The sequence below is a fragment of the Sciurus carolinensis genome, chromosome 4, assembly GCF_902686445.1.
Source record: "Sciurus carolinensis chromosome 4, mSciCar1.2, whole genome shotgun sequence".
Taxonomy (NCBI): Eukaryota; Metazoa; Chordata; class Mammalia; order Rodentia; family Sciuridae; genus Sciurus; species Sciurus carolinensis.
This window is the reverse complement of record NC_062216.1, coordinates 53,487,609-53,513,979: the sequence shown is the minus strand read 5'-3', so window position 1 is coordinate 53,513,979 and position 26,371 is coordinate 53,487,609. Positions and strand designations below refer to the sequence as shown.

Genomic DNA, 26,371 nt, shown 5'->3' with positions numbered 1-26,371 from the left:
ATTGCTTATTAATCACATTGCTTGATATTGCTTTGTTTACATTTTCTATATTCTCTTGGTTTAATTTAGGTAAGTCTAGAAATATGTGTCTAGAGATTTATCAATATCTTCTCATTTTTACAGTTGATTGGAGTATTAATTTTCAAAATAGTTTCAAATGAACCTCCTGATTTTAGAAATGTCTGTGGTGATAGCTTTTCCATCTCTAATTTTATTGAATAGGTGTAGGGGTACCAGGCTAGCTCAGGCACAGGTAAGAGCCATGGAGTCAAGACCCAGACCACGGGAGTTGGGTAGAAGTAGGCTTGTGGTGAGCAGCCTGCAAACTCATTTATTGTAGGAAAAACCATACATTTTATAGACTTTTTGCCCAATCACAATGTGCCACGGGGGATCAGACCACCAGGCCCCTATACAGGTTCCCTTGGTAACACTAGGTCAATTTGGGGGCAGTTGTTTACTTTCCTAAGTGGCCAGAGTGGAATGTTCCTTTCCGTGGGTATTCCTGATGGGCGTGAAGGTATGAAGGTTTTCCTTTTACACTTGAGACGTTCACAGCTGCTAGCCAAGACATAGGATTTCTCCCAACAAATAAGGTCTTCTGCTCTTAATCTTGTTAATATGGCTAAAGTTCATCAATATTGTTTATCTTTGCAGGGAACCAACTATTTGTTGTATTGATCATTTTTATTGTTTTTTTAAAAAACACAATTTCATCTGTGATAGTATTTCCTGTCTTCTACTGATATTGGAAATAGTTTGTTCTTCCCTCTTCAGGACCTAGAGAAATAATATTAAATTATTAATTTTTTTGTATTTTTTAACACTTGCTTTGTGTCCAAAATGTCGTCTCTTTTAGAGAAGTTTCCATGTGCAGCTACAAAGAAAGTGAGTTTGCTTGACAATGAATGAAATAGTGTATAGATATCTGTTAGGTTCATTTGATTAGTAGTATTTTTTAGTTCTGAAGTGTCTTTACTCAGTTTCATTTTGGATGACCCATCTTTTGAGAGAAGTGTATTGAAATCACCCAATATTATTTTATTGGAATCTATTTGATTCTTTATATTTACTAAGGTTTGTTTTATACATGTAGGTACATCATTGTTTGAGGCATAAATATTTACAATCCTCCTATCTTTTGCTGGATCCTTCTTTTAACCACTATGAAGTTACCTTTCTTGTTTCTTTCAGTTAATTTTGGCTTGAAGTCTACTTTGTCAGATATGAGAGTAGCTATTCCTGTTTGCTTTTGGTTTCTCATCTCAGTCTGTGGATGTCTTTGCCTATAGGTGAGTCTCTTGAAACAAATACTGGTTGGGTCTTATTTCTATTGTCCTATTAAAATCTATGAGTTTTGATTGGAGCATTTAGACCATTTGAATTCAATGTTATTTTACAGTGAAGATTTTTATTTCCTGCCATTTGATTCATTTGTAATGTTTAATTCAGATTTGAAACATGAAAATTCTTCATCCTAGTAGGGAGCATTTTCTTAGGAAGGCAAAATATAAAGATAGTAGGTTTTTCTTTCATCTTCAGTTTGAAAGGATAACTTTCCTGGACACAGCAATCTTGGTTGGCACCAACTAATTTTAAAGTTTGGTATATATTATTCCAAGAACTCCTGGTTTTTCATTTATTTCAAGAGAATTTGTAATTGCTCATTGTGTGCAATTTTATTATGACTGCTTCCTAATCTTTTTAAAAGTAGTTCACATGTGTTATACATCTTAAGGTTGATATCAGTTGATTTCCTTTTCTGATTCTTATTGTGATTTTCTTTCTTATTGGTACCATGAGTGATTTTGATTTTACCCTTGATATTTACTCTAATGTACTCCTGATCTTATTTAAATATTCTATTTTAGAAGGTAGTCATCTGGTTTACATTTGGATGTAGTGTGGTCTGATATTCCAAGGACTTGCTATATAATTGGGTTGCATGCCAGTCATCTGCCTCTGCTGAATCTCTTGCTGCATCTGAAGTGGTTAAACTCTAAGTTTATGTGGTACTTTCCTGGGCCAAATGGTATCAATATGGAGTGTGGGTGATGAAAGTCCATGGGATGAATAGCATTTCCTCTGATTAGCAGAGGAATGGATATCATTGTGCTTCTTTCTATCCTTTCTTATGTCCCTCACTAAGGAATTCTCCTGTCTGGCTGAACTTTTGCTATAAGGTTATTAGAAAACATCTTACAAGGATCCTATCCTCTCACCTGGAGCATGTTCAGGAATTGTTAAATTTGTATTGCTCTCTATTGGTGGTTAGTGATTTGGGAACTGGTTTTTCTTCTATCTCTTTGTGAAGAACTGGTAGCTCTACAACCTTCTGGTGTCGGTGTAGTTACAGGTGGCTTTTACTGTTGCTTAACATGAAGTATGACATGTACATTCCTGTGTGGGGAGAGTCATTCCTAGTGATGTGGGTAGGTTCAGTATTTTGCTGTCATCGTGTGCTAAATAAGGATGGGTTATCTTCCCTGGGCTCTATTGACTACCACAGAGAATAGATCTAGCTTGCCACTCTCCATGAGTAGAGCTAAGGTAGTATTGCATAAATTAAAAACAAAAACAAAAAACATAAACATAGGTAGCCAGTGATGCCTGGGAGCTAATAATATATAAACAGAATCCTAAGAGACAAGTGTGGTGACACTGCAATTCTCACTGTATTGACTACCATAGGAATAGAACTGATTCTAGAGATCACTAGAATTTAAAGGAAGGGAAAAAGGAGTTCACTAAAAGAATGTTAGGATAGATCCTGGAAAAAACCAAGTCTATGAAAGTCAATGGGGGAGAGAGTTTGAAGTACTGATGATCAATTATCTATCAAGGGAGATATTAAGAAGAAATCAAAGTGAGGAAATGTCAGTTAATATGCTTTTGGGCAGCCCAGAAGAAAAATGAATGGAATGTTTGCAGTTGATGTTAGCCGAATACTGTTACTTATAAGTTAGCAAGGATAAACTATACACTTAGGGAATGTGGCTGATTAAGAAAAGAAGCAGATAAGAGAATTGTTCATCAAAAATTTAAATTTATAGCAAGAAATGTTTGAAATAGGTTTGAAGATGGTTCATAGGCAGAAGATAGTTTAAAGGGGCAATTTGCACACCAAGAGCAAGGAAATAGAACATCAGATGATTGGTATTATGAAAATAGCTAAATCTGTGGACTTGTTGATATCTAGGAAGTAAGAATAAAACTGAGGACTTAATTTAGAAATCAATTATGAATACATCTTTCTATATTCCTTCTTAGGCTAGTTGCTTTTATGAAGGATATGTTGAAAACATTCCAAAATCTGCTGTGACATTAAACATCTGCTCGGGTCTCAGGTAATGGCATAATCTAGAGGTGTGACATTGAGATCTTTTGTCAACTCTTGAGACAAAAGAATAAAGTTTTGGTTCTGTTTTTTCTCATATACTTTGTTTCCTTCTCTGCCTCCTATCCTTTCTCATATTTTCTTTATCTTTATATTTTGCCTTCTTAAGAAAAAGCTGCCTACTAGGATGAAGAGTTTTCATGTTTCTCTGCCATATTAGAACCACAACTCACTTTAAATGATACCGCAGAGGGAAGATCTGTATAAAATTTGTTTTGGAACTTAATTCAAGTGAGAATGATTCTTAATATGAGATTATAAAGACTGCTATCAAATACATTTAAAATGTTTCTTAAAATATTGATTTCTATTTTTCAGTGGGAAATTTGAACTAAATTTTTATTTCTTTTACTGTATTTGAATTCTTAGGGGATTCTTGCTGTTAGAGAACGTCAGTTATGGAATTGAACCTTTGGAATCTTCAGCTACATTTGAACATATGATTTACCAAATAAAAAATGATAAAAATAATTATTCACCTTTAATAGAAGGTTACTCTGGATCCCAGTATATAGGTCAGCCCTACAGGATTCTTGTGAAAACAGATGTGAGTTACCCTTGTTATTATCTTCATATATGTTACATTTGTTAAAGTTGTTCACATTGAAATTTTGAGATTTGATACATTTGGAAAATAAATTTAAAATGATAATCGTAATATTAATAACTTCTATTATGGGGTCTTTTTCATAAAATGTTTTTATGCTTATTCAGATAGTTCTTAGAAAATATAACTGATATAAACCCATGTAATTTAAAAATCATCAAAGTTCTCATGTTTCCTCAATGGCATGATTTTTATGCACAAACCTAAGATTGCTTTTTACTGAATATGTACACTAATAGTATAATGATTTGTAAAAGTATGTGTTATTACCCTGGAACCATTATCTTTGTCAAGTCAAATTCTTTGTTTAAAAAAGAGTGTTATTTTGATAAAAAGTTTAAAAGTAGGATGGGGATGAGATAATTATGAGCAAAATTTCTCAAACTTCAACATCAAAAGAGAATACTGTTAGAATTTGGGTGCATTTGCCCTGATAGTTTTCATTTTCTTAATTATGAATGAAGATTTATGACTGTGTAGACTTTTTAAATAATATAATATTCTAATCATATGTTTCTTTGAAATTTTCATTTTTCTAGGAGACAATGTTAATATTGAATTGTTATATTTATTATTTTAAAAATTAATACAGCTTAACATATCTATTAACATACTAAAGGAAAAATTAAATGGAAATGCACCCAAACACCATTTTTAGAGCTAAATTCTGTTGCTGTATGCACTGTTATCATTTTGATGTAAACTGGTTTACTTTTTGTAACATAATTATGTATGTTGAAATTTAAAATTATACATTTCATAACATTATATTATTTTGAAGTCATATTTTTCTATTTGATCAATAAATGAAATTCAAAATGTACCAAATATTTTACTGTCCAACTTCTTATAAATAATTACATTTAACAGTAGACCTTTTAAAACATATTTTTGATATACATCTTAACTTCCCTCTTTAGAATGATTTTATAACTTTACGTTTGGTTACCAGTGGAAAATAAATGATTTTCTTTCCACACATTGTCATCAATACTGCTTTACATTAAAGGAAAGTCAAATGAAATAACAATAAATGAAACTTGAATTTAATATGTGACATAGTTCATCTCTCTGTTCCCTTACTTTGCTTTTATTTATTTTGGCAAAGTACTTTTTGATAAAAGTACAGGTTGAGAAAATTAACCTTTGAGAAACTCACAAACATTATAAAATATAATAATGAGTAGAAATGAAACATCATTTTTAGTGAAACTGAAAAATGACTCCAGACTTCATGCTGGCCCTTTGGAAACTATCTTCATGATGTGACATAAAATTGGACACAGTTGAAGGAGGTGTTCACCCACTGAAACTGAGCCTTACATTGAAAGTAAATTGAAAACTTTGAAGGATTCTATGAATGCACTTCTTCAGCAAGAGAATTGATATGCTTTAGGAAAGACAATTAAGAAACTGGAAGCATCCTCCTCCAGTGAGCCAGTAATAAAGGACTGGAGGAGTTATAGATAACTTTTATCCCCATTGGCCTGAGTTTGAATTGCAAGTCTGTCAGTCTATCATCATAAGAATGTGGACAAGTAACGTAATTGTGTACAAAGTTTTTACATTTTATCATTTATAAAAATATAATAATATTAGCTAGTAATATACAATTATTACAGTGTTTAAATATGTTTAAACATGGAAATTAGCATAGTATGTGGAGAATAAAAGCAAACAAAAAATGTCAGTACTATAACTATTAATATTTTCTTGTCACATTTTTTTGAAGCAATTATGAAAAGTCTGGAACAAAGACAAAATGGAACAATGAAATAAAACAAACAAATAGTTCAGAATTTCAGAAACTATTAATTAACAAGTCCCTGCGTAGATGGCGCTACGGGAGTGGGAATAACTGGGTATGGGTACATATTTATGAATTTCAGATCTTTCATTGGAGAACTCAGTCATTGCTTTTCATTTTCAATTTGACAAATTTAAACTTATAGGTTTATATAAGATTTTTAAAAGATTAGAAAATAACAAAATCTATTTGGGCATGTTTTTACATATATGAAAGAACTCTAATAAACTCGGAGTGAATGCCTTCCTTATAAATATAGTTGAAAACAGAGCCAGCAGTCAAAAGAGATATGATAAAGGACTTTATAAGATAAATAGAACACATTTATTTATCCCTTCTCCTGCCTTAAACCCCAATAAAATGACATAAACATTCAGAGATAAGCAGGACTGGAGAAGAGTAATAGCAGTAGAATTGAATAGAAGAGAGATATACAGCCAATTTAGCCTTTATAAACCTATCCTATCCTTGAAATGAAGACAGGCTATCAGATTCTAAATTAGAGAACAGTTATTTATATTGCAGAAACATGCAACAAATTTCTGTGCTTGTCTATTTAAATTCATTAGTTAGTGGATATGGCAAAAATATTCTGGGTGAACATTTAGAAAAGTCATCTTCTTCTAAGTAACTGCATTTTTAAAAAAAATTATTTTTTATAGACTGATGGAAAGCAAACTTTTGGGAGTCTTTGAGGTCATGGTGCCAGACACAGATGTTCTACTGTCTCTCACAATTAAGAGGAAAAAAACCACACTGAAACTACCATGGTTAGGTTAAATGTGCGGCACAGGGGATAATGGGAACCAGGCTTTGATCTTCTGAGAAGTTAGGTTGGAAAACTATTCTAACCTACCAAAGAAAAAAATACCTAGCCATATAGACAGAAGAGTTTTTTTTTTTAAACAAAAACAAAACAAAACAAAAAATAAATTACCTTCTGTGAAGACTCCATCCCATAAACCACAAAAAGCTATTACTGCTAGATTCTTAATATGAAGGGGTTCCAGTCACAATGATACAATATTATATGGAAGACAGAGACATGGCAAAAATAGTTAAATTTTGAGGTAACAAAGAATATAGAGGATGAGAACAAAAATTTACTATTAATATCCTTAGACATGAGAAAATATTGATCACCAAATAAGAATGGGATGTTAATAAAAATAAAATTTATCAGATTCATAAAAGTTATTGGAAATTTAATAAGTGGAATAGTACCACAGATCACTGGTTAATGAACTTTTCACAGTGTTGCCAAGGTTTTCAAAGGTTAATAAATTATTTCACTTAAAAAATGATGGAGGAGAAATTGGATGTCCACATAGAATGACATGAATTATGGAATTTATGCAAAAATTGAATTCACTATAGACATAATGGTCAAAGTTAAATGAAATTTTAAGTAGGAAATTTAGTAGAAACCAAATTAATGAACCATAAATATGTGAAAAGGTAAATATTCAACTCTGTTAATCACCTGAGAAATTCACATCAAATTCAAAGAGATATTAATATTAATACAGACCAATAGGATTGGATAAAATGAGGAAGACTAAATACTAAACATAGACAAGGATGTAAAACAATTGGAACTAAATTAATTCTTTGTGAGAATGCATGATGATCAAGCCACTTTGGAAAATCACTTGTTTCTTTCATACAACTTTACATACCCACAATTACCACATGACTTAGGTATACTCAGTATTTACCAAGAAAAATGAAACAATATAATTACATAAAGACCTACACATGGATATTCAGTGCAGTTGTATTTGTAACTTCTAAAATGTATAAATAATCCAAACAACCATTACCAGACTTATGAATAAATGAATTGTGTTGTACCTCTAAAATGACACTCAACAAATCTGATGAACTACTAACAATGCCAATGATGTGAAGGAATGCTGACTCTAAGAAGCAAGATATAAAAGAGTACATAGCAAATGAGGCTGTTTACATAAATTAAGGAATAGATTATTCTATCCTGTGGTGTGAGAAAGCATAGTATTGGTTGTCTTGAGCCCTGTGGGTGATTGACACGGAAGAACAGGATGGAAAGACTCTTTATCTTAATTAATTATGGCAATAGTTGTGTGAGTGGATACATTAGTTATAAATCAAAACTATATCCATAAATGAATGTATCTTATTAATTGAAAACCTTAATAAAATTAATTTAATAAAGTCAAAGGGCAAAGAACAAGAAAATATAGGCCACACTTGGACAAGAGTTGATGTAAATTTATTTTGAAGGATGATGAGGTGGGGCTGTTCTACAACGCACATGGGAATGCTTTGAGAGGAAGAACCACAGATTACTATCTCATTTCAGTAAGTTTTTAAGATTCTAATTGCCAAGAATATAGAATGAAATGCCTTCTAAGTGATCACCCATACTCTTACTTTAATATAATGCATCTATATCTGTGTATCTAAGTATATGTGTTGTGTTATCTGTTTCTGAGAATGAACATATGTATGTATATACATGTACATATCTATAGCACTTGCTAATTACCATGTAAACATTTTTAAAATGTTTTAGTTAATTCTTGTCCTCTATTTCACAGACAGTTTCAGAGATAACTTTGAAAACAACACTGAAAATACAAATCATAATAGATAAAGCAATGGTATGTATTATCGATATACTTTATTAGATATTTGTTTTGTATTGGAATTCATGGGAACATGGAGAAGAAACTTTGAATTTTTTCAACATGAATATCTTTTATTCTGTTCAAATTATGTGCTTCAGTACACATTTTAGGGCATAGAGAAACATCATTCATTGCCTTTATATTGACATAAAGAGACCAGACTTCGTGTATTGTTCTTCAAATCAGTATAGAATTCTAGCAATAATATACCACTTTGTATGGAAGGGTTCTACTACACTATAGCCTACTGGATTATAACTAACTGTGGATTCTTCCAGGCACATTCCAATGTTTAATAGAAGTCTTTCCTAAATCTGTTTTCATTTTAAAGAAACCTATTTCATTAAGTGCTATATTGAAGAAAGTTTTAAAAATAAAACTCTCTTAAAAGATTATGTTTAATAATTTGTTCTTTGTCAGAAATTCTGTTTCTAATTGTTTCCAATTGTTTAAAGAAATTAAAGAAGTTTCATGTTTCTATTCTGACTCATAATTTCCAATGATTTTCATTCCTTCTAATATATGTGCATGTCTTATATTTCTTTGTAGGTTTCTGAATTCTCTTCAGCGTTTGTTCATGTGAAACTGTTTTATTTTCATCCTTACTTTTTAGACTTTTTATTTGAAATAATTTTAAACTTTCAGGAAATGTGTAAGGATATGAATATTATGTAGAAGACCTTTTTTCTATTTATTCACATTGTTAATAATTAAGGACTTTATCACTTGTGTTCTCTCCGTTTGATTTTGAAATGTAGATTGAAAAGCATATCATGGAGCATAAATCTATACTATACTTTATTGGGTGCTTACTTCTGTTTGAAGAGCATTGTGTAGTATAACCACAACAGTAAAAGTAACATTGCTAAAATGCTTTGTGAAGTCCACTATAATTTAATGTCATTGTATTCAGATAATGTGATCTAAGTAATGCTATGATATATATTCAAAGAAATTTTTATGTCTTACTATAGGTCCCTTTACACAAAAATTATCTATAGCCTTTCATTGTTCACAAAAGTTTCTACATAAATATATATGTGTGTGTACATAAATACATATAAAACATATCATATATTTTATAATTTATTTAATATTATTTTGCATGTAATATTAATATATAATATATTTTATATCTTAATAGCAGATGTTTGCATGAGTGTTTTAGGTCTTACATAATTTTACTGTTAATTTATCTGCTCTACTAGTTATTAAGAGAATCATGTAAAATATCTCATGTACTTGTCAATTCTATTTTTAATTTAGTTAAATAGACTTTATGTATTTTATGGTAATATTATTAGTTACAATCAAATTTAGAATGTTTTCATATTCCTGAGCTGCATATTTTATCAATAGGTTGTGATAATAATGTACAATTTTCTCCTTTATCTTTATATTTATAAATACATTAATATAATTGTCACATATCATGTGTTTTGTGCCTCGTATCTTCCTGGTATGAGAAGATATATTTTCATCCATCCTTTGACTCTCCATATTTCCAAAATTCTCTTATGTTTTAGGGATTTTTATTTAAACTTTCATATATTCCATTTTTTATTTTTGCAATTTAATGTTTGTTCTGTTTTTATTACTGATGTATTTGAACTCATTTTTCACAATTATATTTTTGTTCTGTTTTGATTTTCATACGAAGCATGTTCACTTATATCTCACATACTCTATTATTTACATGCATGGGGAAGGTTACCTACTGAGACATAATAGTGTAAAAACCATTTCTAGAGAAGAGTTAGAAGGATACCATTTCTTTCATCTGTATTAGGTACTTGTTCTAGTTAGTTTTTTCATTACTGTGACCAAAATATTCAAGAATAATAATACAAATGTAGAAAAGTATATTGGGGCAGACGGTTTCAAAGGTCTCAGTCCATAGATAGACAACTCCACAGATTTGGGCCCAAGACAAGGCAGAATTTTGTGGTCGAAGGGCATGGCTGAGGAGTGCTGCTCTACTCATAGTGCCCAAGAAGCAGAAAGAGAAAGGGGAAGGGACCATAGGGAAGGTGCACCCTTCCAGGGCTCATATCTGGTGACCCATGACCAACGAGCCAACAGTGGCACCCAGATAGTTCATTCAAAAAATATGAACAATCTAATCATGTACCTCTGAATATTCCTATAGAAACACAGGCGCTTTGGGGGAACACCTTGTATCCAAACCATAACAGTCCTCTACATGCTACGTTCTATTTTTTGTTAGACATCATCTTCAAACTTCCTGGGAATCACTGAGAACCCCAAGCTGCCTATTTTTATATTTCCATCAAACATTTAGAAATGTATGTATATATACACAATTAGGAATAATATTTCAGAGACAACATTATGATTTTTGTTTCTTCGAGTGAAGATATATTCTTGAAATTATTCCCTGCTATGGTATTCACGGCTCTGTTTTTAGAAAGTACATTGTTTATCCATGATACATATTCAATTTGTTTAATCGAAATGAAGACAAATGATGCCAGTATATGATGGCAATTAGATAAAGTTGTTTACTAAGTTACATATTTGATTCCTTGTTTTTATCTTTACTGGCTATGCACTCTTGGAAGATAATCTTGACTATCTTAATTTAATATTCTGAATTGTTCTTTAAAGTATATAGGCTTATGTCTAAAACACAGTAAGCATTCCACAAAACTTGATTCTACTTTTGCCCCTTCATTGGAGCACTTCATTGTTTTAATTTTTATATATAAAACCAATTAAAATGTAGTAGTTTAGTCATTTACATTAATGATTAAGAAACAAAACTGTTTTTCAGTTTGATTATATGGACTCTGACATGGACATTGCTGCTGAGAAAGTTATTCAAATCATTGGTCTTATCAATACAGTAAGTACTTATTCTTCACATTTAAATAAGAAAAATTCATATTAATGCATTAACATTGTTTGTATGAATAGTTTTTTAAAAGTGTATTCCTGTCAACCTAGTTTCATTCATGAGTCAAATTGTCTCAAAAGCAAGTAGGTTGAATAAATTTGCACTATGTCTCAAAATGGAATATTGATGGTTAACCCAAATTGCATATCATGTATCTTCTCTTTACAGATGTTTTCCCAGCTTAAAATGACTGTTATGCTATCTTCTTTAGAGATCTGGTCTGATCAAAATAAGATTTCAACTAATGGGAGTGCTGATGAAATACTACAAAGATTTTTGTCATGGAAACAAACAATTTTATCTCCAAGGTCCACTAATATGGCATACTTATTAATGTAAGCACTTCATTCATATTGATAGAGGGTTTATCAATATGTTTGATAAGGTGACTATTAAAAATGTTTTGTGTATAATGTCAAAACATTTTTAAAATTTGGGATGGTACTATGTTGGCAAAATGAAAACATGAAAATCTGATAACCATGTAAGACACAAATCATGTTAAATCATTGCTCCCATTGTGGATCAGAAACTTATGGAAATTGAACCTGGATTGTGGAAAGCATCAGGATAAATGTGGCCTCAATGACTTTAAAGATCCTCTAACGGATAGTCAAGACTATCATTTTAACATAACAAAGTGTAAATTAGTTCACAGAGTACAATAATTGCTTATAATGCTGATTATAGTAGCAAACATTAAAACAGTAAATAACTGAAATGACCCTCTCTGCTCTCCCTATGGGTACAAGTAATTCTATATTGACCTAAGATGTATCTATCAATCTGTGTCTTTCAAAAGTCTCTATGAAGACTTTTGTCTCATTTGAATATTATGAATGTAAAAAAACAAAAGTAAATTTCTGAAGATTTTAAGAAATGCTGAATAAATTATGAATCTTCCGATGCTCCCCGTAAATCTAAGGTCACATTTGGAGATTTAGAAGGAGCGTAAAAGGACTAAAGTATGAGGACACTTTTGACATGCTGCATTCATTTTTCTCACTACATCTCTTAGTTCTCTCTCCTCATTTCCTCCTCTAGTCCTATACTTTTAGGGTTTGTTTACTATGTGAAAATCACAACAACACTTTCAGGTTTTAGAACACATCCAATGATGACAACAGTGAGCTTCATTGTCATGGAAGGATTAGGTACTGCTAGGTTTTGTGTTGTGTATCCTATGAGTTAAACAGCTTTTAGGACTTCATATAAATGTGGGGGGAAACTCAAGTGGTGAATGATTGATAGTATAAAATATAACATGTATTATATGATATTTATGTTTTAAGGAAAGCATAGCTTTAGTGAGGAATTCAATTTTTCAAATGTCATTAGCAATATTTTGAAATGCATATATTCATGAGGAAAAACTTTTTCATTTAGTTACAAGGACTATCCTAATTTTGTGGGAGCAACGTACCATGGAAAGGCCTGTGATTCAAAGTTTGCTGTAGGAATTATTCTGGTATGCATTTTGTTCTCATCTCTTCATTAATAATATCAGTTTTAGAAAGCTCATGCCTACTTCAATAAACAAAAGTATAAGTAATTTATATTTACTCATCTATCTTTACAAGGTTATATTTTTAGACTTTGAGACTCAAATATTATAATATTGAAGAGTTTACTGTTGTGGTAAAAACTCATACAATTTGCAATTTTAACCATTTTTTAGTGTACAGTTCAAGAGTGTTAAACATATTTACATTGTTGTCAAATGGATCTCCAGAAATTCATCTTGCAAAACTGGAGGTCTGTACTAAATAACAACTCCTCTTTTGTCTCTGATAGCAATAATTTCTGTTTCCATCAGCTTAAGAACTTTCGATTTTTCATATAATTGGAATAGTTTGTGTGACTGACTTATTTCATGTAACATTGTATCCTCATGGTTCATCCATGTTGTAGTATGTGACAGTATTTCCTTCATTTTTATGCTGAATAATATTTTATTTTAAGTATACAGCACTTTTTTAATCCATTCTGTCACTGAACAGAATGGATAGTATATTTCTCTATGTTGGTTATTGTGCATAAAGCTGCAATGAACATGAGAGTACAGATATTTCTTTGAGGTCCTAACATCAGTTATTTTGAATATATATTCATAGAAGTGAGACTGCCAGATAAAATTGGAGTTCCATTAGTTCTGTTTGGAGGAACCACCATATTGATTTTCACAGTGGCTGCACCAATAATAATCCTACCAAAATTTTACATTGGATTAGTCACATCCTCACCACAATTGTTGTATCTGCTTTTTTTCTTTCGCTAATGAAGGTATTTGAATAGGAGTGAAATGATATAATATTTCATTATATTTTTGATTATTTGCATTTCTATGATAACTGATAATATTGAGTGACTTTTCATATGTTTGTTGGCTTTTAGTATGTGTATTTGGAGAAATATGTATTCAATTCTTTTACTTATTTTTAAAATGAGTCATTTGCTTTTTCTTTTTTGTTCTTATTGCATTATTGGAGTTCTTATATTCTGAATATTAATCCCTTATCTGAATATAGGATTTGGAAATACTTTCTATTATGCAATAGTTTTCCTTACTGTTTTTGGATTGCATAAATTGAAACAGGAAGTACAGGAGGTACTCAAATATTTTTTGTTTTTGTTCCTGTGCTTTTGGAATCTTATATAATAAATCTGAATAAAAATCAATATCATGAACTTTCCTCCCAGTTGTTTTCTCAGAGTTTTATAGTTATGAGCCTTTAATTTAGGTTTTTAATCTGTTTTTAGTTTCTTTTAGTGTAGTGTAAGATAAGGGTCCAATCTGACATTCTTCAGTGTGTATGTGAATATCCAGTTTTCCAAAAAGCTTTTCTTGGAAAAGTCCTTTGCCCTTTGTGTGACATTGACCTATTTGTAGATAATTGAACATATACACAAGCTTTTATTTCTAGGATCTCTACTCATCTATATGTAAGTTTTTTTCAGTAACATTGTTTTGAATATTATCAAATTTGGTATGTTTAAAAGTAGGAAACACAAATCCTCATTTTTTTAAAAAAAATCATTATGATTATTTGGGCTTTCTTGTTATTTCATATGAATTTTTGGATTTTTTTCTATTTCTCTAAAAGAATTTTCTTGCAGATGTGGTACATATTCCAAGACTCTCCACATTGCTTTGGGTGTAGTAAAATTATCAATATTTTCTTTAAATTCATGTACGTGGGACATCTTCCCCTTTGTTTCTTCTATAATGATTCCAGCAGAATTTTACAGAATAAAATGTACAAGTCTCTGATGCCCTGATTTGATTTATTCATAAGTATCTTATTAGTGCATTATAGTTCTACAAAATAGTTGGGTTAATTGTGGTATATTTATGTACATAATTTATTTTAATTCATACCCAGGATTTCCCCTTTCCCTCTCCTCATCCTTGTTCCCTTTCTCAACTCATCTGGTTTTCCTTTTAATTATTTACCTGCAATTTAAAAAGTGTCTGCATTACAAAGCAAATAACTAAGGGCATGACAAGAACTTACAGAATGGAAGAAAAATCTTTGTTAACTACTCTTTTGACAGAAGATAATGTCTAGATTATGTAAAGAAATGAAAAAAAAAATAATGACAACAGAATTCCGAATAGCCCAATCACTACATGGGCAAATGAGTTAAACAAACATTTTTCAAAAGAGGAGAAATGGAAGCAACCATCAGACCTGGCTTTTCCATTTCTTAGTATTGATCCAAAAGAACTGAAATCAGCCTGTGATTGCAATATGTGCAATCCAGTATTTATAGCAGTAGAATTTACCATAGCCAAGTTATTGAATCAGCTAAGGTGTTCCTTAACAGATGGATAAAGAAAATGTGATGTAGGTACATGGTGGAAAGCTATTTAGCAATCAATAATAATGAAATTATGCCATTTTTAGGTAAATGGATAGAACTGGAGAACATCATGCCCAGAGAAATGAGGTAGAAGAAGACCAAGGGTCAAAAATTTTCTCTCATATATGGAAGCTAGAAGGAAAAAAAGAATTGGGGGGCCACAAGAGTGAGGACGGGAGGAAGGGAAGGGGGAAAATATGGAATGAATCTAACAAAGTCATGTTACATGCATATATAAATGTACCATAGTGAATTGCATCTTTATATATAGGTGGAAAGTACCATTCAAAATTAAAGTGAGGCTAGAATTGTAACTCAGTGGTAGAGCACTTACCTAGCACGTGTGAGTCACTGGGTTCAATCCTCAGCACCACATAAAAATAAACAAAGATACTGTGACTATATTCAACTAAAAAATTATACATATATATTTAAAACAAATCAAAGGAGCAAAAGGAAGATTGGTAGAGCTAGAGGAGGGAGAATAAGGGGAAGAGGAGAGGAGACAAATTGTGGGAAGTGGGGATTTAAAACAAATTCCTTGCACGTATGATTTTGTCAAAATGAACCCAACCACTGTGTCTAATTATGACACTCTAATAAAAAAAGAAGGGGGAAAATCTCGTGAAAATAGAAGGGATATCAGTAAAGGAGAAGTAGTGGATCAAGGGGGAGGGAGAAAGGGAAGAAAAGAAGAACTTGTGAATAAAATTAAACAGATTATGCTGCATACATATATATATAGCACAATGAATCCCAGTTTTATTTATAATAACAATATACAAATGAATAAAAGTAGTTTTTTTATTTATGATACTTTGATAACTGGAATTATTTTCTTAATTTCTTTTTGAATTGTCATTAGTATATAGAAAGGCATCATAATTTTATGTCCTAAAATTTTGCCCAATTTGTTTACAGTTTCTTTGCTGTGGACTCTTTAGGCTTTCTAACTATAAAATCATGTAGACCACAAATAGAGATAATCAGATCTTCCTTGTGCTGTAGGAATAAATTCCATTTCATCACATTGTATTCTCCTTTTCAAGATGCTAGCAAATTCTGTTTGCTACTCTTTTGTTGGCGGTATTTTTATCAATATTTCAAGGATATTTTAAAGAAGCAAATCTTGTTTATTTAAAATTTCTCCTGTTGTATTTTATTCTTTGGTTAATTTATGTCTGCTTTAAACTTTATCATTTATTCTTCTCTTGCTCGAGTCTGGTTTCTCTTCTTTTTCTGAGTTTCTTGAGGTATAAAGTTGGATTGTTGATTTGAGATCGCCTTCCTTTTTAGTGTATGCACTTATAGCTATAAGCTTTTCTCTTTTTCAAGACTACACAAGTTTCAGTATATTGCATTTTAATTTTCATTTTCCTTTGTCTTAAGGTGTATTTGAATTTCCTTTGTGCCTTCTTCTTTGACTCCTTCATTAAAAGCAGGTTTTTCAATTCCTACATGTCTAGTTGATTTCTAATTAGGTTCAGATGGAATTGGAAAAGATAGTCTACATAACCTTATATTTTAAAAATTGTTTTGTAGCCTAACAAGTGGTCTATGGTGGAGAATGTTCTAAATGTACTTGAGAAGATTCTGTACCCTAGTTAGCTAGGTGGAGTATTCTATATGCTGGTATACGAACTGATATGTCTTATTGTTCAATTCCTATATTTAAGTATCAACGGTCTGGTTGTTCTGTCCCTTATCGAAAGTGAAGTATTGGAGTTTCCTATTCTTACTTTGTTGCTATGTAGTTCTCCTTTCAATGTTTTTCAGGTATTCTTAATACTTTTAGGTGACTTTGCAGTTTACTGTGAATGTAATACCTTTCTTTTTCTCTTGTAACAGTTTTGACCAAAAGCATTTATTTATTAATTTCTGATATAAATATAGCTACCCTCTTCTTATTTTGGTTGTTTCCATGAAATAATTACTTTCTTCCCTTTCTCTTTCAGCCAATTTGTACTCTTTAATCTTAAGTGAGTTTTTCCAAGACAGTGTGCACTTAGATCCTTCTTTTCTAATCCATTTCAGTCATCTATGTCTTAACTTGGGATTTTATTTTATTTTTTATTTTTATTTTTTTTTATTGTATACAAATGGGATACATGTTGTTTCTCTATTAGTACATAGAGTCAAGGCATACCATTTGTGTAAACATACGTTTACACAGGGCAATGATGTTTATATTTTTTTCTCCCCCCCCACCCCTCCCACCCCTCTTTCCCTCTATACAGTCCTTCTTTCCTTCATTCTTACCGCTCTCCTTATCCCTAACCCTAAACCTAACCCTAAACCTAATGCTAACCCCTCCCACCCCCCATTATATGTCCTCATCCGCTTATCAGCGAGATCATTCATCCTTTAGTTTTTTGAGATTGGCTTATCTCACTTAGCATGATATTCTCCAATTTCATCCATTTGCCTACAAATGCCATAATTTTATCATTCTTCATTGTGGAGTAATATTCCATTGTATATATATGCCACAGTTTCTTTATCCATTCATCAACTGAAGTGCATCTAGGTTGGTTCCACAATCTGGCTATGGTGAATTGAACAGCAATGAACATTAATGTGGCTGTATCTCTGTAGTATGCTGATTTTAAGTCCTTTGGGTATAGGCCAAGGAGTGGGATAGCTGGATCAAATGGTGGTTCCATTCCAAGTCTTCTAAGGAAATCTCCACACTACTTTCCAGAACAGATGCACTAATTTGCAACCCCACCAGCAATGTATGAGTGTACCTTTTTCCCCACACCCTCGCCAACATCTATTATTGCTAGTGTTCTTGATAATCGCCATTCTAATTGGGGTGAGATGGAATCATAGGGTAGTTTTGATTTGCATTTCCCTTATTACTAGGGATGTTGAACATTTTTTCATATATTTTTTGATTACTTGTACATCTTCTTCTGTGAAGTGTCTGTTCATTTCCTTAGCCCATTTGTTGATTGGATTATTTGTATTCTTCATGTAGAATTTTTTCAGTTCTTTATAGATTCTGGAAATTAGCGCTCTATCTGAGGTATGGTTGGCAAAGATATTCTCCGTCTCTGTAGGCTCTCTCTTCACATTGCTGATAGTTTCCTTTGCTGAGAGAAAGCTTTTTAGTTTGAATCTATCCCAGTTGTTGATTCTTGCTTTTATTTCTTGTGCTATGGGAATCCTGTTAAGGAAGTCTGATCTTAAGCCAACAAGTTGAAGATTTGGACCTACTTTTTCTTATTTAAGATGCAGGGTCTCTGGTCTGATTCCAAGGTCCTTGATCCATTTTGAGTTGAGTTTTGTGTAGGGTGAGAGATAGGGGTTTAATTTCATTCTATTGCATATGGTTTTCCAGTTTTCCCAGCACCATTTGTTGAAGAGGCTATCTTTTCTCCATACATATTTTTGGAACCTTTGTCTAGTATGAGAAAATTGTATTTATTTGGGTTTGTGTCCATGTCCTCTATTCTGCACCATTGATCTACCTGTCTATTTTGGTACCAATACCATGCCGTTTTTGTTACTATTGCTTTGTAGTAGAGTTGAAGATCTGGTATTGCAATACCCCCTACTTCGCTCTTGTTACTGAGGATTGCTTTAGCTATTCTAGGTTTTTTATTCTTCCAGATGAATTTCATAATTGCTTGCTCTATTTCTGCAAGGTACATCATTGGGATTTTAATTGGAATTGCATTGAATCTGTATGGCACTTTAGGTAGTATAGCTATTTTGACAATATTAATTCTGCCTATCCAGGAACATGGGAGATCTTTCCATCTTCTAAGATTTTCTTTAATTTCTTTCTTTAGTGTTCTGTAGTTCTCATTGTAGAGGTCTTTCACCTCTTTTGTGAGATTGATTCCCAAGTATTTTATTTTTTTCGATGCTATTGTGAATGGGGTAGTTTTCTTAATTTCTCTTTCTGAAGATTCATCACTTATGTATAAAAATGCATTGGATTTATGAGCATTGATCTTGTAACCTGCTACTTTACTGAATTCACTTATGAGTTCTAAAAGTTTTCTGGTGGAATTGCCAGGTTCCTCTAAATATATAATCATGTCATCAGCGAACAGGGATAGTTTGAGTTCTTCTTTTCCTATTCGTATCCCTTTAATTTCTTTGGTTTGTCTGATTGCTCTGGCTAGAGTCTCAAGGACAATGTTGAATAGAAGTGGTGAAAGAGGGCATCCCTGCCTTGTTCCAGTTTTTACGGGGAACGCTTTCAGTTTTTCACCATTTAGAATGATATTAGCCATGGGCTTAGCATAGATGGCCTTTATAATGTTAAGGAATGTTCCCACGATCCCTATTTTTTCTAGTGTTTTGAGCATGAAGGGATGCTGTATTTTATCGAATGCTTTTTCTGCATCTATTGAAATAATCATGTGATTCTTAACTTTAAGTCTGTTAATATGGTGAATGACATTTATTGATTTCCGAATGTTGAACCAACCTTGCATCCTTGGGATAAAACCCACTTGATCGTGGTGCACTATCTTTTTAATATATATTTGTATGCGATTTGCTAAAATTTTGTTGAGAATTTTTGCGTCGATGTTCATTAAGGATATTGGTCTGAAATTTTCTTTCCTTGATGTGTCTCTGTCTGGTTTAGGTATCAGGGTGATATTGGCTTCATAGAACGAGTTTGGGAGGGTTCCCTCCTCTTCTATTTCATGGAATAGTTTGAGGAGTATTGGAATGAGCTCTTCTTTAAAGGTTTTGTAGAACTCGGCTGAGAACCCATCTGGTCCTGGACTTTTCTTTGTTGGTAGGCTTTTGATGACCTCTTCTATTTCATTGCTTGAAATTGGTTTATTTAAGTTGTGTATGTCCTCCTCGTTCAGTTTAGGTAATTCATATGTCTCTAGAAATTTGTTGATGTCTTCGAGGTTTTCTGTTTTGTTGGAGTATAGATTTTCAAAATAGCTTCTAATTATGTTTTCTATTTCACTCGTGTCTGTTGTGATGTTTCCTTGTTCATTCCGAATTTTAGTAATTTGAGTTTACTCCCTCTTTCTCTTTGTTAGTGTGGCTAAGGGTTTATCAATTTTATTTATTTTTTCAAAGAACCAACTATTTATTTTGTTAATTTTTCCAATTGTTTCTTTTGTTTCGATTTCGTTGATTTCGGCTCTGATTTTAACTATTTCCTGTCTTCTACTACTTTTGGTATTGGTCTGCTCTTCTTTTGTAGCACTTTGAGGTGTAGTGTTAAGTCGTTTATTTGTTGATTTCTACTTCTTTTTTTGAATGCGCCCCATGAAATAAATCTTCCTCTAAGTACTCCTTTCATAGTGTCCCAGAGATTTTGATATGATGTGTCTTTGTTCTCGTTTACTTCTAAGAATTTTTTTATTTCCCTCCTGATGTCTTCTGTTATCCATTCATCATATAATAGTGTATTATTTAATATCCAGGTATTGGAGAAGTTTCTGTTTTTTATTCTGTCATTTATTTCTAATTTCAATCCATTATGATCTGATAGAGTACAAGGTAGTATCTCTATCTTCTTGTATTTGCTAACAGTAGCTTTGTGGCATAAAATATGGTCTATTTTAGAGAAGGATCCATGTGCTGTTGAGAAGAAAGTTTATTCGTTCTTTGTTGGATGGTATATTCTATATATGTCCGTTAAGTCTAAATTGTTGATTGTCTTGTTGAGATCTATAGTTTCTTTATTCAATTTTTGTTTGGAAGATCTGTCCAGTGGTGAGAGAGGTGTGTTAAAATCACCTAGTATTATTGTGTTTTGGTCTATTTGATTTCTGGAATTGAGAAGGATTTGTTTGATGTATGTGGATGAGCCAATGTTCGGGGCATAGATATTTATGATTGCTATGTCTTGCTGATTTATGCTTCCCTTAAGCAGCATGTAATGTCCTTCTTTATCCCTTCTGACTAGTTTTGGTTTGAAGTCCACATTATCTGAAATGAGGATGGATACTCCAGCTTTTTGGCTGTGTCCGTGTGCATGGTATGTTTTTCCCCATCCTTTCACCTTTAATCTATGGGTGTCTCTTTCTATGAGATGAGTCTCTTGCAGGCAGCATATTGTTGGATTTTTCTTTTTAATCCAATCTGCCAGTCTGTGTCTTTTGATTGATGAATTCAGGCCATTAACATTCAGGGTTATTATTGTGATATGATTTGTATTCCCAGTCAATTGACTCATATTTGTTTTTGACATGATTTGGTTTCTCCTTTATTTGGCTATTCCTTTAGGCTAGCGCCTGCATCGTTGTTTTTCATCTCTTCCTCATGGAATATTTTGCTGAGAATGTTCTGTAATGCTGGCTTTCTTTTTGTAAATTCCTTTGGCTTTTGTTTATCATGGAAGGATCTTATTTCATCGTCAAATTTGAAGGTAAGTTTTGCTGGGTATAAGATTCTTGGTTGGCATCCGTTTTCTTTCAGGGCTTGGTATATGTTGTTCCAGGCCCTTGTAGCTTTAGGGTCTGGATTGAAAAATCTGCTGATATTCTTTTTGGTTTCCCTCTGAATATAATTTGATTCTTTTCTCTCATGGCCTTTAAAATTCTGTCTTTATTTTGTATGTTAGGTATCTTCATAATAATGTGCCTTGGTGTGGGTCTGTTGTAATTTTGTATGTTTGGAGTTCTATAAGCCTCTTGTACTTGGTTTTCCATTTCATTATTCAGATTTGGGAAATTTTCTGATATTATTTCATTGAATAGATTGTTCATTCCTTTGGTTTGTTTCTCTAAGCCTTCCTCAATCCCAATAATTCTCAAATTTGGCCTTTTCATGATATCCCATAGTTCTTGGAGATTCTGTTCATGATTTCTTACCATCTTCTCTGTTTGGCCAACTTTGTTTTCAAGATTAAATATTTTGTCTTCAATGTCTGAGGTTCTGTCTTCCACGTGTTCTACCCTATTGGTTATGCTTTCTATGGAGTTTTTAAGTTGGTTTATTGTTTCCTTCATTTCAAGTATTTCAGTTTTTTTTTTTTTTCAGTATTTGTAACTCTTTATTGAAATGATCTCTTGCTTCCCATATTTGGTCTTTTAACTGTTGATTGGTGCGATCATTTAATGCCTGCATTTGCTCTTTCATCTCCTCCTTCAATGCCTGCATTTGCTCTTTCATCTCCTCATTAGCTTCCCTGATCGTTTTAATTACGTACATTCTGAACTCCCTTTCTGACATTTCTTCTGCTGTGCTGTCATTGGGTTTTATTGATGTAGTATCTAGGTTTGTTTGGGACATTTTCTTTCCTTGTTTTCTCATATTGGTCAGCTGTCAGTGGAACCCTGAGATATTGCAGTTTTCCGCTATTGGCTTATAGTGTCCTGGTAGATTTCCAGTGTATCACCTCCCAGCCTTCAGTAGCATGAAGTCTTGGAGGAACTTGATAATGCAGTGCTTCCGAAGAAAACTGCCCCTAGCCCCCTACTGGTTCCAGGGCTTGGAACTGGCTCTGTGCGGAAAGGCTCTCACTGTGGGCCTGCACCGTGCAGCTGGCCGTGTGGGAGGAGCCCACTGCCGGAGTGTGGAAGACTACCTTGGGAAGACTCTAGCTGCCCTGCCTGGCTCCGATAAGCCACCTCTATCTGGGCCTGCCACCCGGGCCGAGCTTTACCCAGTGGGCAGACTCACCTGTGGCTCTATTTCAGTCCGAGTCTCTCAATGCCTCCCCTTCTTGAGTCCTGGGTTCTGGAGCGACTGGGGGTGCAGTCACGCCATCTTGGATCGCCCTTAACTTGGGATTTTAATACATTTACACTTAAAGTAACTACTGATTAGGAAGAACTTAGTATTGCTATTTTGTTTTCTCTATGTTTATTTGATTATTTTATGTATATGTTACATGTACACTGAATATCTTCCCTCCTTTCTTCTCTCATTAACTTCTTTGTGTTTCATTGATATTTTATTATATGCTTTGATTCTCTGATCTTGCCTTGTGTATGTATTTCATGGAATATATTTTGATTACCATTGCAATTTCATAAACTATCTTAAAAATTTAAGTCTATTATAAGCTAATAAAACTTAACTCAATTACATACACAAATTCTACTCTTTATAGATTTGTATTCCATTTTATGTTATTTATGTCTCAAATTACATATTTTTGTACTGAATATTCACTGCATACAACTTTTATTTTTTCTTTATTTTTGTTCTTTGAATTCTATTCAACCCCCAAAATTAAATTTGGGCAGATGCAATAACACATGCCTGCAATCCCAGTGACTTAGGAGGTTGAGGTAGGAGGATTGCAAGTTCAAGGTCCGCCTAAGCAACTTAGTGAGACCTTGTCTTAAAATAAAAAAAAAAAAAAACTGGGTATATAGTTCAGTGGTAAAGCATCTGGGGTTCAATTGCAGCAAAAAAAAAAAATAAATAAATGAAAAAGAATACTCACACCAAAATTACACAACTTCATAATTTTCACAAGCTTGATGTTTCTTTCTAGTGTACTTTTCTTTTTTTATTTAATTCATTTTTATTGTAAACAAATGGGATACATCTTTCTCTGTTTGAATGTGAATTAGAGGCATAGCGTTTTTGTAATCACACATTTACCTAGGGTAATAGTTTTTGATTCATTCTGTTATTTTCCCCCCCGCCATACCTCTTATTCCTCTATACAGTCCCTCCTTTCTCCATTCTCACCCCCTCTCACCCCCCATTATGTGTCATCATCCGCTTATCAGCGAGATCATTCGTCCTTTAGTGTTTTGAGATTGGCTTACTTCACTTAGCATGATATTCTCCAATTTCATCCATTTGCCAGCAAATGCCATAATTTTATTATTCTTTATGGCCGAATAATATTGCATTGTATATATATATACCACAGTTTCTTTATCCATTCATCAATTGAAGGGCATCTAGATTGGTTCCACAATCTGGCTATTGTGAATTGAGTGGCTATGAACATTGATGTGGCTGTATCTCTGTAGTATGCTGATTTTAAGTCCTTTGGGTATAGGCCAAGGAGTGGGATAGCTGGGTCAAATGGTGGTTCCATTCCAAGTCTTCTAAGGAAATCTCCACACTACTTTCCAGAACAGATGCACTAATTTGCAACCCCACCAGCAATGTATGAGTGTTCCTTTTTCACCACATCCTCGCCAACACCTATTGTTGCTTGTATTCTTGATAATCTCCATTCTAATTGGGGTGAGATGAAATCTTAGGGTAGTTTTGATTTGCATTTCTCATATTACTAAAGATGTTGAACACATTTTCATGTCTGTTGATTGCTTGTGGATTTTCTTCTGTGATGTGTCTGTTCATTTCCTTAGCCCATTTGTTGATTGGGTTATTTGTATTCTTGATGTAGATTTTTGAGTTCTTTATATATTCTGGAAATTAGTGCTCTATCTGAAGTATGCGTGGCAAAGATTTTCTCCCACTCTGTAGGCTCTCTCTTTGCATTGCTGATAGTTTCCTTTGCCGAGAGAAAGCTTTTTAGTTTGAATCTATCTCATTTATTGATTCTTGCTTTTATTCCTTGTGCTATGGGAGTCCTTTTAAAGGAAGTCTGACCCTGAGCCAACATGTTGAAGATTTGGACTTACTTTTTCTACTATAAGATGCAGGGTCTCTGGTCTGATTTCAAGGTCCTTGATCCATTGTGAGTTGAGTTTTGTGCAGGGTGAGAGATAGGGGTTTAATTTCATTCTGCTGCATATCAATTTCTAGTTTTCCCAGCACCATTTATTGAAAGGCTATATTTTCTCCATTGCATACTTTTGGCACCTTTGTCTAGTATGAGAAAATTGTATTTATTCGGGTTTGTGTCTGTGTCCTCTATTCTGTACCATTGATCTACCTGTAAATTTTGGTGCCAATACCATGCCATTTTTGTTACTATTGCTTTGTAGTATAGTAGGAAACTGGTATTGTGATACCCTGTGCTTCACTCTTCCTGCTAAGGATTGCTTTATCTATTATGGATTTCTTAATCTTCCAGATGAATTTCATGATTGCTTGCTCTATTTCTGTAAGGTATGTCATTGGGATTTTAATTGAAATTGCATTGAATCTGTATAGCACTTGTGGTAGTATGGCCATTTTGACAGCATTAGTTCTGCCTATCCAAGAACATGGGAGATCTTTCCATCTTCTAAGATTTTCTTTAATTTTTTTCTTTAGTGTTCTGTAGTTTTCATTGTAGAGATCTTTTACCTCTTTTGTTAGATTGACTCCCAAGTATTTTATTTTTTCCAAAGCTATCGTTAATGGGGTAGTTTTCCTAACTTCTCTTTCGGAAGATTCATCACTTATGTATAAAAATGCTTTGGATTTATGAGCATTGATCTTATATCCTGCTACTTCACTGAATTCACTTATGAGTTCTAAAAGTTTTCTGGTGGAATTTCCTGGTTTCTCTAAATATATAATCATGTCATCAGCAAATAGGGATAGTTTGAGTTCTTCTTTTCCTATTCGTATCCCTTTAATTTCCTTGGTCTAATTGCTCTGGCTAGAGTTTCGAGGACAATGTTGAATAGAAGTGGTGAAAGAGGGCATCCCTGCCTTGTTCCAGTTTTTAGGGGGAATGCTTTCAGTTTTTCACCATTTAGAATGATATTGACCATGGGCTTAGCATAGATGGTCTTTACAATGTTAAGAAATGTTTCTACTATCCCTATTTTTTCTAGTGTTTTTGAGCATGAAGGGATGGTGTATTTTATCAAATGCTTTTTCTGCATTAAGTCAACAGACTTAAAGCCAAAAATCACATGATTATTTCGATAGATGCAGAAAAAACAGTCTGTTGATATGGTGAATTACATTTATTGATTTCCGAATGTTGAACCAACCTTGCATCCCTGGGATAAAACCCACTTGATCATGGTGCACTATCTTTTAACATATTTTTATATGTGATTTGCTAAGATTTTGTTGAGAATTTTTGCATCAATGTTCATTAAGGATATTGGTCTGACATTTTCTTTCCTCGATGTGTCTCTGTCTGGTTTAGGTATCAGGGTGATATTGGCTTCATAGAATGAGTTTGGGTGGGTTCCCTCCTCTTCTATTTCATGGAATACTTTGAGGAGTATTGGAATGAGCTCTTCTTTAAAGGTTTTGTAGAACTCAGCTGAGAACCCATCTGGTCCTGGACTTTTCT

At 32.9% G+C, this 26,371-nt stretch overlaps 1 protein-coding gene across 1 annotated transcript in view; it reads left to right on the top strand.

Annotated features, from left to right (window-relative positions):
* Positions 1 to 26,371, top strand: part of LOC124982703 (A disintegrin and metallopeptidase domain 3-like) — a 100,417-nt gene that overhangs the window by 31,694 nt on the left and 42,352 nt on the right. The window contains exons 4-9 of the mRNA XM_047549667.1: positions 3,271 to 3,347; positions 3,767 to 3,944; positions 8,394 to 8,456; positions 11,278 to 11,349; positions 11,569 to 11,735; positions 12,787 to 12,868. Of these exons, the coding sequence (XP_047405623.1) occupies positions 3,271 to 3,347; positions 3,767 to 3,944; positions 8,394 to 8,456; positions 11,278 to 11,349; positions 11,569 to 11,735; positions 12,787 to 12,868 (639 nt within the window). The remainder of the gene's footprint in view (positions 1 to 3,270; positions 3,348 to 3,766; positions 3,945 to 8,393; positions 8,457 to 11,277; positions 11,350 to 11,568; positions 11,736 to 12,786; positions 12,869 to 26,371) is intronic.